Below are 22,417 nucleotides of genomic sequence, written 5' to 3'. Positions count from 1 at the left end.
GATATAAAACCTAGAATGTTAAACTCTATGCTAAACATAATATAACATATAGAGAACAATAAGTAATCCATTAGTCACTATTAAAAATAAATGTGACAGATTTTAATTCTGATTCTTAATAGATATTAATGACGGTTTATTGATGGAAGTACATAATTATCTACCATAAAGTTTTATCAAGCAACATTAGTTGTTTCCTATATTTTCTAATAATTACTACAAATGAACAATGGTATAATTAAGCTTTTTCTATAGAGTAGGTTTTATAAGTAGGTTTTAATTTTTACATAGTAAAATATCCTCAATTATATGAAATGGTAAATTTGCCGCATATTGTATGAGCAAAACATTTTAAATATCCCTATGAAGTGGCGGAGCCGAAGGGGGGCAGATGGGGCAGCCGTCACCCCTCGCAGCACCAAATGCAAGTTTTTTGGGCATGACTCTCATAACTAGGTTAAAAATTCGGGCAACCTCAGATATTTCACAATCGGACGTAAACCTGGCTCTGCCAATGACCCTCTCCAGGAGCAATGTCATAGAAAACAGATATATAAAAGCAGACAGTTTTTAACTCCTTAAGTCTGAGAGCTTGTTAAATTCTGATATCACATGTTAATAGTTAAAATCAAGAAATATATTAATGGTTCTACAAAATATGCTTTAATTAATTTGCTCATGAAGCCATAGTTTCATGTTGTAGATGTTTGTTCTCCTAATCTCCTAATGCACATGAAACCTTATTGTGCCAGCAATTTTTATACTATGTAGGATAGATGAAATATGGAATAGATATGAAATACAAAATTGCTCAGCCAATAATTTTGAAATGCATATTTGTTTTTTTGATGCAGATTTTTGTTTATTGTACCTTGTAATAACTTGTACATTTTCAGGTTTTTGATAACCTGCAACCTTCAAATCAAAGAACTTTTTCAATTTGATCAGCACTAGAATAAGTAATAAAGCTAGTCAGGGAATGTTCCAAAAGTACCTAATGTTGTTTATATCGTATATTTCTTTCAAGTTAATAATAACCTGAAATTCGTTTTGTATGGATATATCTACATCTATATATATATATATCTGTATATTGTATATATGATAACCTATTGACTTAACAGTGAAAATATTATATTATTGTAAATATCTTTCTGTATATTTTCAGGTTTATGATGGTGCTTATTTGCCTTATCTTCAGTGTCTTATCTACTATTGATCAGTATGAATCATTTGCCAACGAAACTTTATTTGGAATGGTAAGTTACACTAATTCGAAATTTATCCATATTTGAAATAGAAACTAACAGTCCCTTGGAGGCAAGCAATAACTTAGCAATGTAGGAAGGAACAGATGAATACCGTTTATTTCCGAATATAATGCACAAGTGTGTATAATACGCACCCTTCCTTACCCTATCAAAAGGTGGAAAAATCCATTTACCCATATATAATGCGCACCCCTTGTTGACGAAAATTTGAGGTTTGAGATGGCACAACGCAGACACCAAAATAGTGAGTGATAGTGAGGCATATTCCACGTATCACCTTACTAAGACCAACATGAAAAATGAAATAGTGCCTATCATTTTTACTGTTACCTTATGTGAAATCTATAAAAACCTTTAAAACACCCTAAAAAGTTGACAATAAACAATGATAAAATCAATATCACAATAGACCACAAGGGCAGACATTGGAACACAAAAAGAATACGTAAAAAAAAAAACAACTAAAACAAAGCCATGAAAAATTTATTTTCAAAAATTAAAATAAAATTTGCCCGGTTTCATAGCTGATGTTGCTGTGATCTGACAGGCTTGAGATACTAGGCGTGCCTGACAGTGCTCACAAACTGGTTGAGGCTATGACTTGAGCAGATAAGACCAAGGCCAGAGCGAAACAAAACAACTTCATGTCTCCTTTTGGCACAAGAGGAATTGGGACCGTCACCTAAAAGAGGCTTGATGGCATGATGTTTATTAGCGCCTGTAGCATCCAATCTTAGCCGCCATCATTGTTGAATACAAATCCTTATAACAAGTACAAATGATTAGTTGAAACACAAAACATATTATTTACAATAATATTAATAATAGGTTTTTAAATCAAACTATTTGTCAGAATAGCCCATTCTTTTTTTTTTAAATTTTCAGACGCTCCATCCGATGGCGCTACCACAGAGTTGCCAAACATAACATACTTGCTAAACATAATAAACTTCATGAGTACAAGTGACTTATAGCCTTGGCAGATTTTTTTATTTTTATTAACAGTATGCAGAAATTAAACAAATACAAATGATTAGTTGAAACACAAACGTATTATTTACAATAATATTTATTATAGGTTTTTAAATCAAACTATTTGTCAGAATGCATTACCCCATTCTATTATTTTAAATTTCCAGACGCTCAATGAGAGGCTTTTGCCTATGGCAGTTTTAATCCACAAAGTTGTCAAATTTTGAATCTCAACTTTGACAGTTGATCTGCCATTAAATCCATCTGCTGGTGAGGCTGGTATAGCCATGGGTGATAACTTCAAGTTATTGGTCACATGTATTATTTAGTACAATACTAGTGATACATAATAACCTTCATGAGTAAATGTGAAAGATGAATTTTTTAGTGATTTTTTAGAGTTTTAAGTATTAATTATCATACTAGTAATAGTCATTACAAATAGGCAAATACCTTAGTTCTCTATACAATGTCGTGCCCAAGAAAACAAATTAAATTGCACTTACATAATTTCGGTCTCCAGCTATGATATACTGTTTACATTTTGCACATCCTATAAAGGAAACAAGAAATAACAATTTGCTTTTGGCATTTTAGCATTTTATAATCGGAAATTAAAAGAAAAATTTTGTGTAGAATATGTAGGATGCTGCATTATCAAGATGATTTAATTATATGAGGCCACCATGATACCCAAGTTTACAAAACATTAATTATTCCTGTATATTTCATCAAAAAAATGCTGGATTAACAAACCTGTTTCCTTCTAACTTCGAATTACATGTTTCATAATGTCTATTTATAGAACTTTTTTTCCATTACCCATAACATTATCATGAGTAAAATTAACATTTGGTAGTCCTGCAGCCTGAAATGAAACCAAACATTCAACAGTCTGAGATATTTTTGGTGTTTAAATATTATTTAAAAAATTAAAATATTGTTTGTTAGTACTTATTATTTTATATATCTTGAGGCAAAAGATTTATATTCTGTAGTAAAAATTCTGCTGTAATATGATCTTTATTCATTTAGACCAACCATCAATCAAATTCATGTTAAAAAATCATTTACTTGTCTCTTCAAATTTATCATACATTTTCTGATGCAGGGAACATCTGGAGAGATCAGAAACCATTATTTAAGTATGGAAATTGAATATCAAGGTTCAATTCCTGTTCATTTTCTTAGACAATGTTCTGAATATACAGGAAGTGGAAACTGATATCAAAGTATGAATATAGAGTATGAAATTCCAATTATTATATAAAAATACATACCATACTTTTGAAAATTGTAATAAAGATAAATGCATTTCTTAATACATTGACCACACATTTTCTGTGACAATGTACTTAAATCTGCAAAAGCATATACCAAGGTATGAAAACTATGGATGAAAGTCCCAATGTACTTAAATCTGCAAAAGCATATACCAAGGTATGAAAACTATGGATGAAAGTCACAATGTACTTAAATCTGCAAATGCATATACCAAGGTATGAAAACTAAGTATGAAAATCCCAATTCATATATAGAAATACAGTCATGTACTTAATTTACCATACATTTTTTGGGACAAAGTACTTGTATCGTTGGCAACAACAATTATCAAAGCACGAAAATTAAGTATCAAAGTAAAATTTTTCATACAGAATTGATGGTACTTCTTTTTCGAAGAGTCCATCACTATACAACTTTAACTCTCGATTTTGCCATTCTTTGGACGAGAATTTAGATTGACGGAATTGTCCTACTTGTACGGATTCATATTATCATATAAATACTTAGTGCGAAATTTACCATACATTTCCTGATGACATATTGCAGAAGGCAGAAAAAGTTTAAATGGAAATAGATTGCTGTGACATTGTAACATTATGACATGACAGGACTTTTAATGAAGAATAATGTTGTGAGCAGCAGACACACAAGGGAAAAAATTATACTGAATCAGAATCATCTGTGAAAAAAAGATGTCAATGCAAATAGTTCAACTGTAAAGGAAATTCAAGGATTATATAAGTTGTGTATGGAAGAATATAATTATGAAACTAACAACAAAGATCAATTTCGTTTTAAAGCTAAGATTCCATATATGTGTCATGCCGACCTGTCATGCATTAAAAATGGAAATGGTTGGTTTAAGAGGGTATGATTCCATATATGCGGAAGCCGTATCCGTCAAATGGTCTCCGTCATGCGTCAAAAACGAGCGGAATGTTTAGAGAAGATTTTGTGAAAGATCAAAATTGGTAATGATTGCTTAATCTTCCAAAATGGGTGGGAAATTGTTAGTTGCAGACTATTTTGATGATGACAAAAATTTAAGTCAGACTGAAGGTGGAGGTGTTCCAACAAGAAAAATAATGGAGCCTGTTTCACATGTGAAGTATTCATATATTACAGATGAAATTGTCCTAATGCCAGCAGAAATATTACACAAATCCAACCAACTTATACACAATAATTAATCCATCATTTGCTAAATTTCCATTCTTGAAGTGATTAGCTTTATTCCTACAAGTTTTACAATAACAGCCAGCCAAATTAAAATTATTAATAAACGCCAATGTTAGAATCAATTCCAACCCTGGTAGTAAAGATATGCAGAAAGATATTGTCAACTAAATCCATGCTATTGCAGTGCAGCTTAAAAGAAAGAAAAAGGAAGAAACAAGTATATTTTACAAGGATTACAACTTAGGTTCACAGTTAAGGATCCTTTTCTACCAGTTGGTCCTTGGCCAAACCTGTAGGCACTAATATTTCCCGGATTATTCGTACCCATTTACAGCTGATAATTAATCAGTCAGTCTGGAGTCAAAACCTGGTTGAAAACAAACACCAGCCACACCATACAATGGTGAGCATCAAACTGAAGCTCCCCTCACCAAATTTGCAGATGACACAACCCTCATATACCAAGAAAGCATTATGATAAAGAAAACGCCAGACTGCCTTAAACTGAGACCAATAATACCAACTACCAAGAATATAGACACCATATTGTTATAATTCCTTCACATCCAGTCATATTTTATTTTCAATCACATGTATTTCAACCCTTTAATACCTAACTTCTTTCTCCCATTTGATCCTCTATAACGCTAGGATAATACCTGTATTGATGTGTTAAATTGTTATTTACTGTTATATTCTCCTTTTTTTAACTTTAATGAATGGAGTTCTTTCCAGAATTATTTGTGCATAACCTTGAATCATGTGTTCTTTAACTTAATCTTCATTTCAGCTAGAATTGTTTTCTTTTCAGTAAGAATTGTCTTCTTTTCAGTAAAAATTGTTTTCTTTTCAGTAAGAATTGTCTTCTTTTCAGTAAGAATTGTTTTCTTTTCAGTAAAAATTGTTTTCTTTTCAGTAAAAATTGTTTGTCGGTTAAAAAATCCTAAAAAATTCAGACTAAGCTTCAAATAGTTTGCGAGTCAAACAAAAAAATTGGCAATGTTGTGAGAAAGGTTTTGCCAGTGTTTTTCAGCTGGAAAAGTTTAAAAATATGAATGTATCACAATGGTTATGAAATTTACTTATATGCCAATTGCATGTCTTGTCAGCTTGTAACTCAAAACTTCAGACAAAACAATCAAAGTTTATTAAACCGTCATAACCTTTAAAATTCTAAGATATCAAAAAAGTGAAAAATTTTCAAATTTGGACATTAATCTCTTGAAGTCTCTTAAAAATCAAAGCACATACACTTTCTTATGTCGGTTTTAATTACAATAGCATTATTCAAATGTCATGGATTCTGTTGGAAAAAAAGTTTTTGATATATGGTCAATGACATTAACCTTTACATAGGTATTTCAGTTTGACATTACGGGCATCAAAATTTATCCTAAAAGATTTTCTTGATTGCACTCTGCTGGCCTTCCCTGTTGTTATTTAGGTGCAAAAATGTAAGACAGGAAGTTTTAATTTCTGTTTTTCTATTTTCAGGAAATATTTCTTGTGTGCTTTTTTGGTGTTGAATATGCTATAAGGTTGTGGTCAGCCGGATGTCGTAGTAAATATATGGGTCTACATGGAAGGATACGTTTTGCAAGGAAGCCCATTTCTATCATAGGTGAGTAATTCATTTGGTTGCTATGGTAACATAAAGAGAAAATTAGATTTCTATGATGATTTGATTATTCTGGTATTAATTCCTTTCTCAGGTTTGGTCAAAAACTTTGATATAATGATGATGAGAATTTAATTATTCCAATTAATGATATCAGACTTATAAGAAAAACCTAATAACTGAACAAGCAAGTTATAAAAGTTCTTCTTTTCAGAATCTCTACCAGTAATACAGTTGAATTTAGGTTGTTTTCTTTGCATTTTGTTTGCACTAAGAAACATTTTCCTGATTTTCAATATCTGGTGTATTATTGTACCGGATCATTTGAACAAATTGCTCTGACTAAATTTCTGATACAAAAAAATTAGTCCAGACCATCGGGTCAGAATGGTATCCATTACACCAAAGTCACATGGTGCTTGGTCCAGTAGAAATCATGAAAAGCTAACTTAAAGGGGCATTTTGCTAGTCCTGACAAAACCCCTCTCATAAAAACTCTATTCATTTCATTTCATTTTTTAATTTCAATGTGCTTATTATGAGTGATATTATATGTATTATACTTTGACTTGACGACAGAAACACCATTATACACATATAATTTGAGAATTGCTGTTTCAAAAATACATGACTTGATTTCGCCTGGACAGAGTATTTTGAACTACGAACTTGCAACTCTTCACTTTTGAAGGCACGTTTGTTAAATCACTGCTGATTGGTTATTAACAGTGGGAATCAGAATCTCATAATCAATATCTGCTAGTACAGTAAAAATGGAGCAAGGGGGATTCAAAATACTTTCGTAAGCCATTAAGACTTTTGTAGCTGTTTGTGACTTAACGCTTGGATATTTTAAGTTAAAACTTTCATGGAAAGTAAAGGGCATCTTCCTCTATATGTTGGCATGAAGTTTATGTATTTTACAATCCAAACCACAAAAACCGATTGAAAAAAGCAGAATGTCCCATCAATGTTGGCCATTACTTTGAGGAATAATATTTCCATATATTACCACCACTTGACAAATTACCAACCCTGATAATGAATATATTGTCTGAAATGCTTGCATTCTTAAACTTTGGTTATAGATTAAACACCTTGAAGGAGTTTTATAGTATGATAAATCTGTTCTCATGATAAATATTTGCTGGGGAGACTGTCATTTCCTGGGTATTTACTATCAGAATTTCCCAAACAATTTGTCAGTTAGTTTTTAATAGTTTCAGACACTGCTTTCTCATAGATACTCCAGTCTTCATAGGAATTAATGTCTTACAAACCACTGAGTCAGTCATTTGCTGTAATTTTAGTCTTGAATATATGTTAATAGTCTTCAGAAGTACTAGAAATGTAGGAACAATCGCACAAATACTCAAACCTAGGAGTAAATTTCTATCATATCACAGAGTAACTTACAATGACAAGTCATCATTTTAACATTCAAAAATCAATAATTCTGGACACACATGGATTTGAAGGCTCAAATTTCAACGGAAAGCTGTGATCATTACTACAGATAAGCTTGGCTAAAATTAATATAAGCAAGAGTATAACAGTACTGTGGTGCCCACTATTTTGTAAAAGGATCTAGAAAAGGAAGAAACAATGCCACCATATATTATTAATATTCTTACAACATAAAAAATATTTCAATTGACTGTCTGATAACCACCCCAAAAGGATATTAGAATGAAGTGGACAATATCATTAATATATTGATGACAACCCTGTAATATATTTCTAGTTCAGAGCTGATGTTAATCCACTATAATATACAATTTGTGTCCAGACAGAGAAATTAATCTGTTAATAGACCAGGGTCTAGTTGTTGGTATTCATAATAATCTGTTTCTAAATCAGGTTACTATGTAATAGAAATTACAACATATATGGTTTTTAATCCTTGTTTTTATCTGGGGTAGAAAATTGTTTCCCCTTCCCATCCTTTACATAATCCTCTCTTGTAATCAGTCATTCTGCAGTTCATTGTGAATTTAATTACGTTTTTTTGCAATCCTGATTTGAATGAATCCTACAGCTTCAACCAGAACACCGTATTTCCTTGGACCACAATTTACTAATGGTGCGGTCTTGGTCGGAGATTTTTGTTGATGACTAGAGTCTTGTCAGGAGGTTCGCTAGCTAGACAAAATAACACACCACAACAGTAGCAGCAATTTAACTTTCATGAGTGTATTATTAGACACATTCAGTGGTTACAGGATAGTAGTTAGTAAACCAGGTATAACCAACAAATATGTTCTCATTTCCTTGGCCAGCAATTTTTGGACATCAGATCAGGAACCTGTATCACCATGAGGACCTGGTCCAGATTGGAGTCTGTATTTTCATACAGCCACTGGAAGGCCTTGCTTTCTTCTGTCTTCTATCCATGACATGACCTCAGCTTCAACTTCAGGCCGAATGGCGTTTCTTCCACTTTAGGCACACTTGGACTTGAGCATCTTGGGAAGAGATGCACTGCACCAGCTCCTGATATTGGATTCATAAATATTAAAATCACTGTCTGCTGCTGGATTACCATAAGCCACAGCTAATGTCATGCATGACATTTAATTTCTTTTTCTTCTTCGCGTAAGCAACTAATGATTAGCCATTTTCAATGTAATTTGGTATGTAGAATAGTAGGCAAATAGAGAATATATATGGATTCAGCATCAAATAATTACCACCAATTTTGTTCCATATATTTTTTTTTACAGCATAAAATATTAAGCAATTAGGTAACAATATATTTGCTAATCTCAAGATTTTATCACAAAGTTGAGTTTTTGTGAATTTTAGCATATCAGTAAACTGTTACAACAGACTTTATCAGAACTCTTTTTAAACATATATATTAGTAGCCTGTTTGCTTATGAACTGTTCTTTGTGTATTTGTAGATTTAATAGTGGTTGTAGCATCCTGTGTTGTGTTTACTATTGGATCTGAGGGTCAAGTTTTTGCCACATCAGCAATAAGGTAGGTGTCCACAATGAACAGCAATTGAATCTTCCAATCTTATCTGTCCAGAGCTCATCTGATTGAAATGGGTGAGCAGAAAATCAGGTAAATAATCTTTACATCCATATCAACTAGAAGTAACTCTTCTCATATCTATATTGCGTATGGATGACAAACTATAGTTGCAATATACAACTGATCCATAACTAACAGGTTGCTGACAATAAAAACAAAGAAAAACAAATATTGAGAAACATGACAAAAGAAGCAAAGAAGATATTTTTTAATTTAACAAAATTATGATCAAAATATTTTAGGGCCTTAAACATTTCTTATTTCTATTGATGCTGTAACTTAGTAGCTGTAATCATATGGTTTTGATTGGGCATCAATTTTACCCCAAATTTCTGGATTCACCTTTAGGAAAGACAACATTTTACAATTCTGTGATAACTGTTTCACAGTGGCTTGTACAAACTGTTACTATTAGATTTTTAGTGCCACATAGCTGGAAAACCTATCACCTATAATCTAAAAAATATATGTATATAAGTTGTCCTTTTCAGAATGCATCACTAGCACCTGGTGGCATTTTCCTCAGGTCAAAGATGCTAAAATCACCCGAAAGTTCATTATCGGGTAACATATAGTCGATATTTTCTGTTCCCTTCTTTTAGAGGGTAGGAGATGTGGAGATCTCTTCATGGGCTCATTTATATACATATCAACATCCTTAGTGTCTTCAATGAATTTCTTAATTTTGGTCCATAAACTAAAGAGTAAAGACCTTCTCATGTAGCGAGACTTTAGGGAGGAAATGAAACTCCTACTCAACCTGGACATATCATCATAGCTCAAGTAACAGGCTGTCGAGGCAGGTTAAGTGTTACTGAGGATACTGACAGTGGAAAATAAAGAATGCAAGAAGGGGGTTAGATAAAGGAATTTGTACATTGTGAGATTGCTAAGACCGAACTTTGGCAAATGAACTAATTTTGCCCAAATGTTGGGTCTTTTCCTGCTCAGTAGACCGTGGTGTTATAGGGATGCTGAAGTTAAACCATATTCAAAGATTTCGTCCCACATTTTCAGTACGGGGGAGACAAGTTTTTGACCATGTTATCAATAGATTGTGTTATCGATAGTCACCAACTTGATGAACCTCGCATGGGTTAACCATCACATGATTTTATCAACCAGACATTTTGGATGGACAAAGGTCATGTCTGACAAATATGGCAACCCTCTTTCACAGTCTAATTTCTGTTTAGTTTGGGCTTGTGTCATTGGATCTCAATGTCTTTGTTGTGATTTATGTTTTTCCAGGAGATTTGGTTGGTCGCTGGTAATTCAATTTGTTACTATCAGACTCGACTCGTCTGTCTTTTAAGTAACAAAAAGTGTTTTTATTATCACGCAGATGCTTCTGAAGGATTTTCCTTGGAGATCTTTTGTCGTTGCAATTAATTTTGCGAACGCCACATTTTGGATCAGGATTTAATCTGTTCTTCTTTAGAAAGACTAAAATAGAAAGTCAAATTTGCTCAAATAATTACCAAGATTTATCATGAAAGTGAAATATTTCTTATATTCCTTCCGAGTACAGTCTGCAAGTCTTATAGTTTTATGACATTTCGGTTGTCATTTCAAATCTGTTTATTTTTCCTATTATGACTATTTCTGAAATCTGTGTTAAATACCAGAAAAAGAGTTAAGGAGATAGATTTTCTTTCTTTATTCACAGCCCTTGGGGATATCATCCAATGTTTTGCAAACTGAATATCTGTTGTTGTTTTTTTTTAATTATTCAATTAAATACTGAAGATTTCATTTGTATTGAACAAACAGTATTTGATAATCAATCCTTCAATTGATATCAGATTTCAACTGTTATAATTACTTTGACTGCTTCAGGTTTATTTTAATCTGTTTATAAAACAAACATCTTTATAACAATATCAGCCTACAGTCTTTTTTTTTTCAAATGTAATCCAAAGACACTCTCTCAAGGCTCTTGTTATTTACAATGTGATTTTTTTTCAATTATTTATCACTATTTATCTTGACATTTACATGCATCTTTGTGCTTTGTATAGCTGCATTCAAACATGATTTGCAGACATTGCTTGTTTGAGACGGCACATTTTAAAAACAAATTGCACAAATGTAACATTTAAAAGTACACTTATTTCTAGGCATCTGAAAAGTGGTGTGCACAAACAAGGCTTGTTTAAGGCTTTAAAGGGGAGTTAACTCTGATATTTGATACATTATATTCCATAATGATGTTGATGTATTTTGTTGAAACCTTTGTGATAATCTGTTCGGAACATCACAGACTGTACTAGAAATTAAGACAAACAGAATTGGCAATTATATCTGGTGGGATTACTTATATCCTACCACCACTGGGTGTGAATAAATCCATGAAAGTTAGAATATGGAAGATGTGGGCTGAGTTGATGGCCAGTGGAGAACACAATACAAAATCTATGGCAAGGGTGAAAACATCATGTCTAAACCACACCCCCATTCGTCATTCTTCCTCGGGGCCGTGGAAAAAATTCACAGCTAAATATTGTCCAATCAAAATTGGCCATACTATATTGGTAGCAAATTTCAGCCAATCAAAACAAATCACTTGTTATGACGCTTTGTTCGTGAACTTAAACAAAACGAAAACAGTGTGCCATTGCATATTTTGATGAATATGTACGGTACAGAATTGAGTAAGATTTTCATTTAAGAATTCAAGCCTAGAGAAAATCAAACCTTTGCAGCGGCAAAGCAATGTTGTGTTTTGTTTTGACCTCATTTCTCTTCTACCTATCTGATTAGTCAGATTTAAATGCCACCAATCTAATTTCCACGTCCTCAAAACAAAGTACATCGGGCTTAGTTTAATACGGGTTAATAAGACCATGTCAAAACACGTATTCATGACACGATGGGGTGAAACTGAACCTTAATGTTTATCTGGGAATGGATTGGGAAGGTATGGAAAGAAAGCGACCCGAATGTTATCATTCAAAGTTTCAAGAAGTACTGTATATAAATACAATGGATGTCACAGAAGATGATATTCTGTTTGAAGATGTTTGTGCAGGCCAGAATAAATGTATAAATATAGAGAGGTCAACTTGATATATTATGTTCTAGTTCTTCTAGAAGCATTGACTTTACAGAAATCACATGGAAACTCAATTCATTAGTTCAGGCAATAATTCACATGCGGTCTTTAAAAAAGACAATATAAGCAAATAAAGTGACATTTGTCAAAATGTCAAAATCCTAGCATTGAGAAATTTTTTTATTGATAAAGTGCAGATGTAAGAAAAAAACAGAAAATCAATATCTTAAATTTTTAAGAATAAAAGACTGAAGAGACACTTGAAATAAATCTTAAAGTTGTGTAGATGACTTTAGAATAAGTTTTTGATATGGCCTCGCTACTTTTTAAAATAAAGAAAAAATTTACATTTCTGAATGTATGAAGATATTCACAGAATTATCTTAAAGAATCAAGATTTACCTCTAACTCTCTCCAAAGATTAGGACATGTAATTTAGCTTGACAATTTTTTTTTTCAAAATTGATTGTGGTCAAATATAGCTATTTTGAACCTGCGCTCTTTAAAGTAACAATACAGGGCCCCGTTTCACTAAATTTTCTTAAGTCTGTCTTACGTAAGAAAAAAGTATTTAGGGGACTTAAAAGTTTTATGAAATATATTTCATTTCTGTTAATTGTTGAAATAAAGATGTAAATTCAACAAAACAATGCTGTGGATGACGTGTGTAATCCTTCGTAGCTAAGATCTAAGAAGTTTGTTAGTGAAACATGCGCGTAAGAATTTGCGTAAGATGATCATTAGTGTAATATTTTGTCATAAACTTACGCACTTGTGAATCAGGGCCCTGACATTTATTTGGTTTGGTATAAGATTGGCATTCGTTCAGGATAGAAAACTAACTAACTGACCCTAATGTATTGGCAATTGCCTCACCAGCTGTACATTGACACCTAATCGGCATCAGAATATAATGATATATATTCAGATGATATTTCTTCATTAAATAATGTTCCTTTCATGATTTCATAATAACCTATTGTGGTGTATTTAGTCAGAGGCAGATTAACCTATAGGCAAACTAGACAGCTGCCTTTCGGCACATGGAAAATTCGGCACATGACAAATTTTGTAACTCAAAAAATTGTCAAACAGTTAATAAATACCGCAGGCCCATGGAAAATTGTCCTACTACTGAGCGTGATGTGTGAGAATCGACTAAATTGTTTGAGTCTAATGGTGATGAATACCGATTATCATGCATACGATGGATTCTGATGAGCTGATTGACCTATGCCTGAAAAAAAACCAGTTCCGAAACTTCCTGCCAAAAAATTGTAATTACACCATACCACCTCATTAAAATGAGAAATTAGGCCCTCTACCATTGGTTTGCCTACGGCCCAACAAGTCCAAAATCCGTCACTGTATTTAGTCAAGTATAATTATAACATACAGAGAAGACAATGAAACCAATATGAAACCATACAATCAATGAAACAGTCTGTTACTGTCAGACTTGAAATCTAATGATGAAAAATGATGCTCCAGCTTGAGAGCTTGAAATCCCAGTTTATGTGACATATAGGTTGATATTTACACATCATTTAGTTGAAAGCAGACGTCCATCCGGAAAAGAAATTAATTTGCTACAGTTGATATTGAGTATGGTTCAACTTCCATTTTATTGCTTTGAATGAAATCAGACTGTAGAAAATAACTGAAATATTTGCATTCGTAACCCTTCGTTTGAATCACAAAATCCAGTGACTAGTTGGCAGGAACATCAGTCTTAAAATTTAAAGGTAGTTTTCTCCTTTCATTCCAGATATTACTAGTAATGTGATTGCCAGATTGTTTAGAAAATGCTTATTAATCATTAAGATCAGAGGTTTCAAGTTTTTTCTTTCTATTACCCCTTTGGGAACTTTGATCCATTGCATTATCTCCCCTATGTAAATCGTTACTATTTCGTGATTTTCCACTTCATTTATCCTGCAATCTGTTTCTATGATTGACAGATTGTTCAGAAAATGCTTATTAATCATTAAGATCAGAGGTTTCAACTTTTTTCTTTCTATTACCCCTTTGGGAACTTTGATCCATTGCATTATCCCCCTTCCCCTATATAAATCCTTACTATTTCGTGATTTTCCGCTTCATTTATCCTGGAATCTGTTTCTATGATTGCCAGATTGTTCAGAAAATGCTTATTAATCATTAAGATCAGAGGTTTCAACTTTTTTCTTTCTATTACCCCTTTGGGAACTTTGATCCATTGCATTATCCCCCTTCCCCTATATAAATCCTTACTATTTCGTGATTTTCCGCTTCATTTATCCTGGAATCTGTTTCTATGATTGACAGATTGTTCAGAAAATGCTTATTAATCATTAAGATCAGAGGTTTCAACTTTTTTCTTTCTATTACCCCTTTGGGAACTTTGATCCATTGCATTATCCCCCTTCTCCTATATAAATGATTATTAGTTCGTGATAATCCCCTGCAATCTTTTTCTTGTCAGAGAATATAGCCTGACTGAATAGAACCGCTGAAAATTCATAAATTAGTCCCTTGAGGTAATTAATCCTGGTATAGATCAAAACACTTATCAAATTAAGCTTTGTTGGGGAACAGCGTGGAAGGCTGGAAGTATTTTTGTAATTCCCTCGAGCCTAGTTTTCCCCAAAAAAACTTCCACACAAACACACCCTCACATACACAATCAACATGTATTGTAAGTATAAGGATGGTCAATTTATAGACTTATTTTTTTTTTTGATTAAAAGTGGGCCTGGTGATTAAGTATTGCAGAGTAAGTTATAAATTCATTTAGATTGATTGATTGGTAACTATTAAGTTGAATTAAGACTACAGACTAAGTAAATCATCTTAATGTTTCCTAGAATAACTGGGATATAATTTGTCTCAATGAGATTGATCTACATCTATTTTATCATCAATAACTGTGGGAGTTCATTTCATTTAAAACTTACTCAGGAACATTTAGCTTTGGTGGAGATAGCATGTTCTTATTTTTCGATTGGCTGTCCAGATATCTGTAACGCAGGTTGAAAGAACAATATGAGATGTCTTGTGTATGCTAGGCTGTGCCTTTTACGTTTAATAAATATATTGGCAAAATTCTCCTTTTTGCACAGAGCATGATGGTGTTGCCTTATTCTAAGCATTAGTCCAATAAGGTTTGATTAAAGGAGCATTCTGCTTTTTTTGTAGGTCAAAATTTTTTTCCTTCAAATTTATGATAACCATACACCAAAATCTACAAAAACATGTCCCTTAACATATCTGACAGTTTAATGCCAAAGGTTTTGCCATAAGGTTTTTAAGTTCGCTTTGCTTTTTGGTAGGTTTAAGAAAACTACTGTACAATTGAAGAAACACCTAATTGAAGAGGAATATGTCTCCTACGTATTCTTAAGGTTTCAACTAATAATATCTAGTTGCTATAAAGCCAAACACCAAAAGTAGGTGCTTATGATGTTTTTGATAATGATAATTTTGCACACTGCCCCTTTAAGCACTCTGTAAAGAACCAATTGATTTTTAGTATCTGTATTGATATTTTTCAGGGGTGTAAGATTTTTACAGATTTTACGCATGTTACATGTAGATAGACAAGGTGGTACCTGGAGATTATTAGGTTCTGTGATATATCTTCATAGACAGGTAATTAATTTCAGGAATCATATAAAATTCAGTTTTAATATCTTGTAATTTCAGGCTGTAACTTTTGTAATATTTGGCTATAAATACAGTTATTATGACATTTCACTCAAACTATGCCATACTTTAGGGCTGGGCGATATGCCGGTATCACGATAAATACTGGTTAATATAGTAATGGTAATTATCATGATATACCATAAAATTTTTGTGGAGATAAGATCATCTACATAATTTTTACAAGTAACTTGATATTTGAAACAAATGTTTTTATCATGATATTCAAGACTGAAGTGTTTTAGAAATATTTATAGTTTAATGTTACAATTAAAATTTCTAGATCAGTAAATAACAAACTTAAAAAATATCGCGATATATACCCATATCGTGATATCAACTTGAACCAATATCGCCCAGCCATACCATACTTATATTGGTTGATTAAATGCTTTACTAATAATGTCTGAATCTTTGGAATATGTACCAGGAGGGCAAATGCTTCTGGATAATACAGAATACAGATCAGTAACAAAAGGCCGTATCACACCAACTACATATGTTTCAGGGTTCCGAATACTGTGAAAAGCAAGCAAATAGACACGAGGAATCGAGACAAACAAACACAAGTTTTATTATGAACAACAGTAAACCAAACCAGGTCTGCTGTAATATTCAGTTAAGCGCATGACAAAATCTAACGCCTCAGTTCATCTTTGGAAATTCTGACACAATTGATTCCCAAGCATTATGATATGATTCCAATGGTCCTCTGAAATTGATGCAATTCTATCAGCCTGCCTGCTTACATAAGGAGGAATAACAGAATCAAAACTTGTATCCTTCTATTCCTACTGACAGAACAAGCATTTTGAATACCAGTATTTCATGGAAAGTTCTCCGTATTAAAACCTGACTGCAAATAAACATTTAAAAAAACCTAGATCCTATCTTAATCAACCTTCCTTAGTTTTTTCTCCCCTCACCTAATGTCAAGCAAAATAAATCACAGCGTTGAAAGCTGGCCAAAATTATGTAGATATACAGAATACAGACCAGACATAAGGCTCAATCCTGCCAACAGATATTCCAGGACTATTCCAGCAAATAAACGAGAGGGATGGAGACAAGCATCACTATGATATTTCCAAAACACATGACATTACAATACCTAAACCCCAAACAATTTCAATGAGCAGAAGATAGAGTGGAGTCTGAAAAACACCTATACCATACACCTAAATGCAAAAATCCAAGAGTATAAATTCAAAGCTTTATGAGTTAGTTAAAAGTATAGGATGAATGATTTATAAGCAAAGCATGGAAACTCCCAGAATGAGTTCTGAGCCAACCTATTGTGTGCAAACACCAGAGCCCAATTCTACATGAAATTTATGATAAAATTTGTATGGTATTAGTATGGTATTTGTCAAAATACCACCGTTTTGGAAGTTACCTCTAGAAATAAGACACGACTCAGATATCTGTTTCTTTATCTTAAAATACCACTGTTTTGGAAGTTACCTCTAAAGATAAGACACGCATCAGATATCTGTTTCTTTATCTTAAAATACCAGCGTTTTGGAAGTTACCTCTAAAGATAAGACATGCATTAGATATCTGTTTCTTTATCTTAAAATACCAGCGTTTTGGAAGTTACCTCTAAAGATAAGACACGCATCAGATATCTGTTTCTTTATCTTAAAATACCACTGTTTTGGAAGTTACCTCTAAAGATAAGACACGACTCAGATATCTGTTTCTTTATCTTAAAATACCACTGTTTTGGAAGTTACCTCTAGAGATAAGACACGCATCAGATATCTGTTTCTTTATCTTAAAATACCACTGTTTTGGAAGTTACCTCTAGAGATAAGACACGCATCAGATATCTGTTTCTTTATCTTAAAATACCAGCGTTTTGGAAGTTACCTCTAAAGATAAGACACGCATCAGATATCTGTTTCTTTATTTTAAAATACCAGCGTTTTGGAAGTTACCTCTAGAAATAAGACACGACTCAGATATCTGTTACTTTATCTTAAAATACCACTGTTTTGGAAGTTACCTCTAGAGATAAGACACGACTCAGATATCTGTTTCTTTATCTTAAAATACCACTGTTTTGGAAGTTACCTCTAGAGATAAGACACGCATCAGATATCTGTTTCTTTATCTTAAAATACCACCGTTTTGGAAGTTACCTGTAAAGATAAGACACGCATCAGATATCTGTTTCTTTATCTTAAAATACCACCGTTTTGGAAGTTACCTCTAAAGATAAGACACGCATCAGATATCTGTTTCTTTATCTTAAAATACCAGCGTTTTGGAAGTTACCTCTAGAGATAAGACACGCATCAGATATCTGTTTCTTTATCTTAAAATACCACTGTTTTGGAAGTTACCTGTAGAGATAAGACACGCATCAGATATCTGTTTCTTTATCTTTACAGGAGTTAATCACAACATTGTATATAGGTTTTCTTGGCCTTATTTTCTCCTCCTATTTTGTGTATCTAGCTGAAAGGGAGGATGGAAAGGCAGATTTTGCAAGCTATGCAGATGCCCTTTGGTGGGGTGTGGTATGTATATTTTTTCCTAATTAAAGTCACATTTTCTTTCATCTCAATGAAAAACTACATTTGATTAAACCTTAGGAAGTACGCAGATTGTGTTGAAGCCTATGAGAATGACAGGGGCAACAAAGCAAAGGTCACAGAAAATCAGATAACAAAAAATAACATTTTCATAAACATACTTTTTTGGATTTTACCCCAATATTCTGTAGTCATTAATAAATGACAATTCACACCATCCTAGTTTTGTTATTATCCCTCTTTTTGTGATATAGCATGTTTGTCTTAAGGGGGGCAATTGGGACGGAGGAGACACAAACATACTTTGTTTGGACTTTACCCCAAGCTCATTTCTAGATTAAGACAGTTCACCATCTCAGGAGTTTAACAGATACATTTAAATAGTTGCTGTCATCAAGGCAGTTGAATATATTTTTTCATTATTTGAGAATGAATTGTATTTCAGATAACAGTAATGACGATAGGTTATGGTGATAAGGTGCCACAAACATGGATGGGCAAGATAGTTGCCTCCTGTTTTGCCGTTTTTGCAATATCATTTTTTGCTCTTCCAGCAGTAAGTAAATACCTTCCTAACATCTTTGATTTTTAACACCTGGTTAGTGGCATATTTAGACCATGGCCCTAGAGGACTGACAAGGAAAAAAAAGCGTTCAGATGGGACAATTAACTGAGGTCTCTTGTGCTAGAGGCTGTGCACGTTAAAAGATCCCTCGAAAGTTGGAAATAAAAAAAAAGAGCAGGCTAAAGTCACTTTCCTGGCCCTTATTGCACCCTGCATCTTCATTAGCCCACATGGCACAGAATTTTACTTGGCATTCAATTATGTCTGGATGATTATCGGTTAGAATACAATCAGTTCATTTAATAAATAATTCACTTAGTGTATGCCTGTTCACAGATTAGATAATATAGCTACAAACAATATGGTAGTCAATTTGTAGAAATAAAGAGGTCATTCATGCTTTATCTGGAATCTGGTTATTAAATATAGATAGACTGTCTGAGCCTTCCTGGAACTAGTTTTACACGCTTTACACGCTTAGATACAATTGATTACATTTTAGTTGTGTTGTCTGTAGATACCTGATTAGGTCAAATATTCAAATGAAGATTTTCAGTTGCATTGCATTTGTATCAAGATCTATAAAATTAAGTTTTGATAATGTTACATTTGGAATTAACATCAAACTTTACTCTCTGAAATTTCAGTTGAAAATGATCCCCCAACTTGGACTGAAAAGTTTTTTCTGTAAATTCAGTTTTCCTCATAATAATTTTTATGGATAAAATTTCTTTAATCAAAATGGCAAAAGCAGTCCACAAATCTTAGTTGTTTTTGAATTGACATTTCTGTTCACATTAAAAAAAGAAAACAGTATAAATGATGCATGTTCCATTTTGTAATTTTCAGGGTATTTTAGGTTCAGGTTTTGCCTTAAAGGTTCAACAAAAACAGCGCCAAAAACATTTCAATAGACAAATTCCAGCAGCTGCTACACTTATTCAGGTAAATAGAATATTGGATTTATATTGAGTTGGTCTTTAAAAGTGACTCAACCAAAAACTAAAGTGACCAGTAAGGAATTGAGCCTGCCTCTATCCTTCAATATAATTGATAGTGTTATTTGTGTAGTCCTTTATTTCTTAATTTTATAGTTACTTGGTAGACCTGTACCCATCCTGTAATTTTACTTGAGTGTAACAAAATGTGGGAATATGGACAAATACATGATTTATTCATGGAGAGGGGAGGGGGGGCACTTATTCCACCAAATGATACTTTTCAGTTGGTCAACAACACCTGTTAAATACTGTGATTATGATTGACTAGATCTCACCTCATGCTGCTGGCATACTAAAATCCTCACTAGGAAACCTAGTTTTGCAAATTGAGCCAACTAGCTGATTTGTCAGTAAATAAGGTTTTAATAGGTAATCCAAGTCAACACTTTGATGCAATTACTTGTGTTCCTTCAACAAATATATTTTAAGTTACACTGTGGCCTATTTTAATCTTGTATAATTTTTTTATCTCCTATCATTCTTGATTGAAGAGTGTCATGATAATTGTAATAGGTGTCTTAATCATATTGTTATCGCAGAAAATTTCTAATTTAGTGTCTCTGGAGGTGCTATGCAGCAGATCACACATCTAAATCAGAGGCTACGTGGAAAATACATGTTCATGATCCATCATCAGAAGAAAATGTACTGGCTAGAGTAGCCAGAAGAGCCAGTTTGACTTTAAGAAAGAGAAGAATGTCTCGTTTAGATTCAGCTGTTAGTAATCATTTCCACAGAGAAAGTGTTTCCTCTATATCATATAATGATGATAAATCAGGATCAGGTTAGTTTTGAAATTCAAATCTGAAGTTTTTAGATTTATTTACTCCAATCTAAATTGATGCTGAAACAATACTGAATTACATTTTTGGTTGGCGTGAACAATAATATGAAATACAGGTCAAGGCTTGAGAAATTCTCAGTGAAAAACAGAAAGTGATCTACTGTTATTGGCTCATAAAATTTGCATTTCCAAATAAGTTTTTAATTTCCTTAATCCTATCTTAATCAACCTTCCTTAGTTTTTTCTCCTCTCACCTGATGCCAAGCAGCGTTGCAAACAATATTATCAAATACAGGCCAAGGCTTGAGAAATTCTCAGAGAAAATCAGAAAGTGATCTACTGGATTAGCTCATAAAAATTTCCAAAAAAAGTTCCTTAGTGATGATTTAGGTTTAAAATTTAAGATTTCATATATTTTGTTAGTAACACCTAAAGGCAGTAGAAAAGATAGCCATCGACCCAGTACATGTGGTATACCTGGTAAAGACGAATCATTTTTAGATTATGATTATGATGGTGATGAAACAGAAAAAGTCGTCCAGTAAGTAATGAGAGTTGAAAAATTACCAATGTCATGCAAATAGCTGTCCCTTTAGATGGTTGAGCTAGACGCTTGCTCGCTAACCTGAAGGTCCAGGGTTCCATCCTGGCATAGGTCGAGATAATACCTTAGGATTTTTCAACCTGGTTTCCCCCTGGCGTTGATGCAGGTAAGAGGGGCTGACATGGAAAAAGCGTCTAGTCGTTCGGTTGGAACAATAAACTGAGGCCCTGTGTGCTACAGGTTGTGCACGTTAAAGATCCCTTGACAGTTGGAAATCAAAAAAGAGCAGGCTAATGCTGCTGTCCTGGCAAAATGTCCCTCATTGCACCCTGCATGGCGTTGCCCGTCTTCATTAGCCCTCATGGTGCAGAAAAACAGGATGTAAAACTCCATTCATTTCATTTCATTTCTTTAGATGGCTCTCTCCTATTTTTAAACAATTTCTGACATCTAAAGTCATACAGATCTTAAAGAGCTGACAGGCATTTTCAAAAGTCCAAAATCCATCAAAACTAGTGAGGAAGACTCAAACTGAATCAACCAGCACTCCTGAATGATGCAGCTTTGAAAAGAATGACAAAGCCAGGAATTCCATACATTACCATCATATGAATTCATTGTCATGTCCTAAAAGTCAATATTTAACTCTTTGCACATGTAATTGCCATAAAAGTGCATTTAACTACCAAATGTGATCTGTAGCCTTCTGGTTCTATTGGGACTAATTTAAAACTTGACTTTTTAACAGTGTATCATGCCATGTTTGAAAACATGCAGGGAAAACTGCAATAATTTGAAGTAATTTGTATAATGGCTTGTTTTTGTAGAGTTTTTAACACATCAACAAATCGTTTATCACAGCTCTTCTTTATTTTAAAGG

At 33.1% G+C, this 22,417-nt stretch overlaps 1 protein-coding gene across 1 annotated transcript; it reads left to right on the top strand.

The window, feature by feature from the left end:
- Positions 1-1,169: 1,169 nt before the first annotated feature.
- On the top strand, positions 1,170-20,998 carry LOTGIDRAFT_117868 (hypothetical protein; the record flags this gene model as incomplete). Its single annotated transcript, XM_009056349.1, has 8 exons — positions 1,170-1,259; positions 6,201-6,327; positions 9,229-9,307; positions 15,953-16,049; positions 18,500-18,628; positions 19,089-19,199; positions 20,058-20,153; positions 20,765-20,998. Coding segments are annotated over 8 exons (963 nt in total), but the record flags the coding sequence as incomplete, so codon positions are not given.
- Between the last annotated feature and the right edge of the window lie 1,419 nt (positions 20,999-22,417).

The sequence above is a fragment of the Lottia gigantea genome, assembly GCF_000327385.1.
Source record: "Lottia gigantea unplaced genomic scaffold LOTGIsca_27, whole genome shotgun sequence".
NCBI classification, from domain to species: domain Eukaryota; kingdom Metazoa; phylum Mollusca; class Gastropoda; family Lottiidae; genus Lottia; species Lottia gigantea.
The sequence above is the reverse complement of the archived record's forward strand: the minus strand, read 5'-3'. Positions and strand labels throughout refer to the sequence as shown.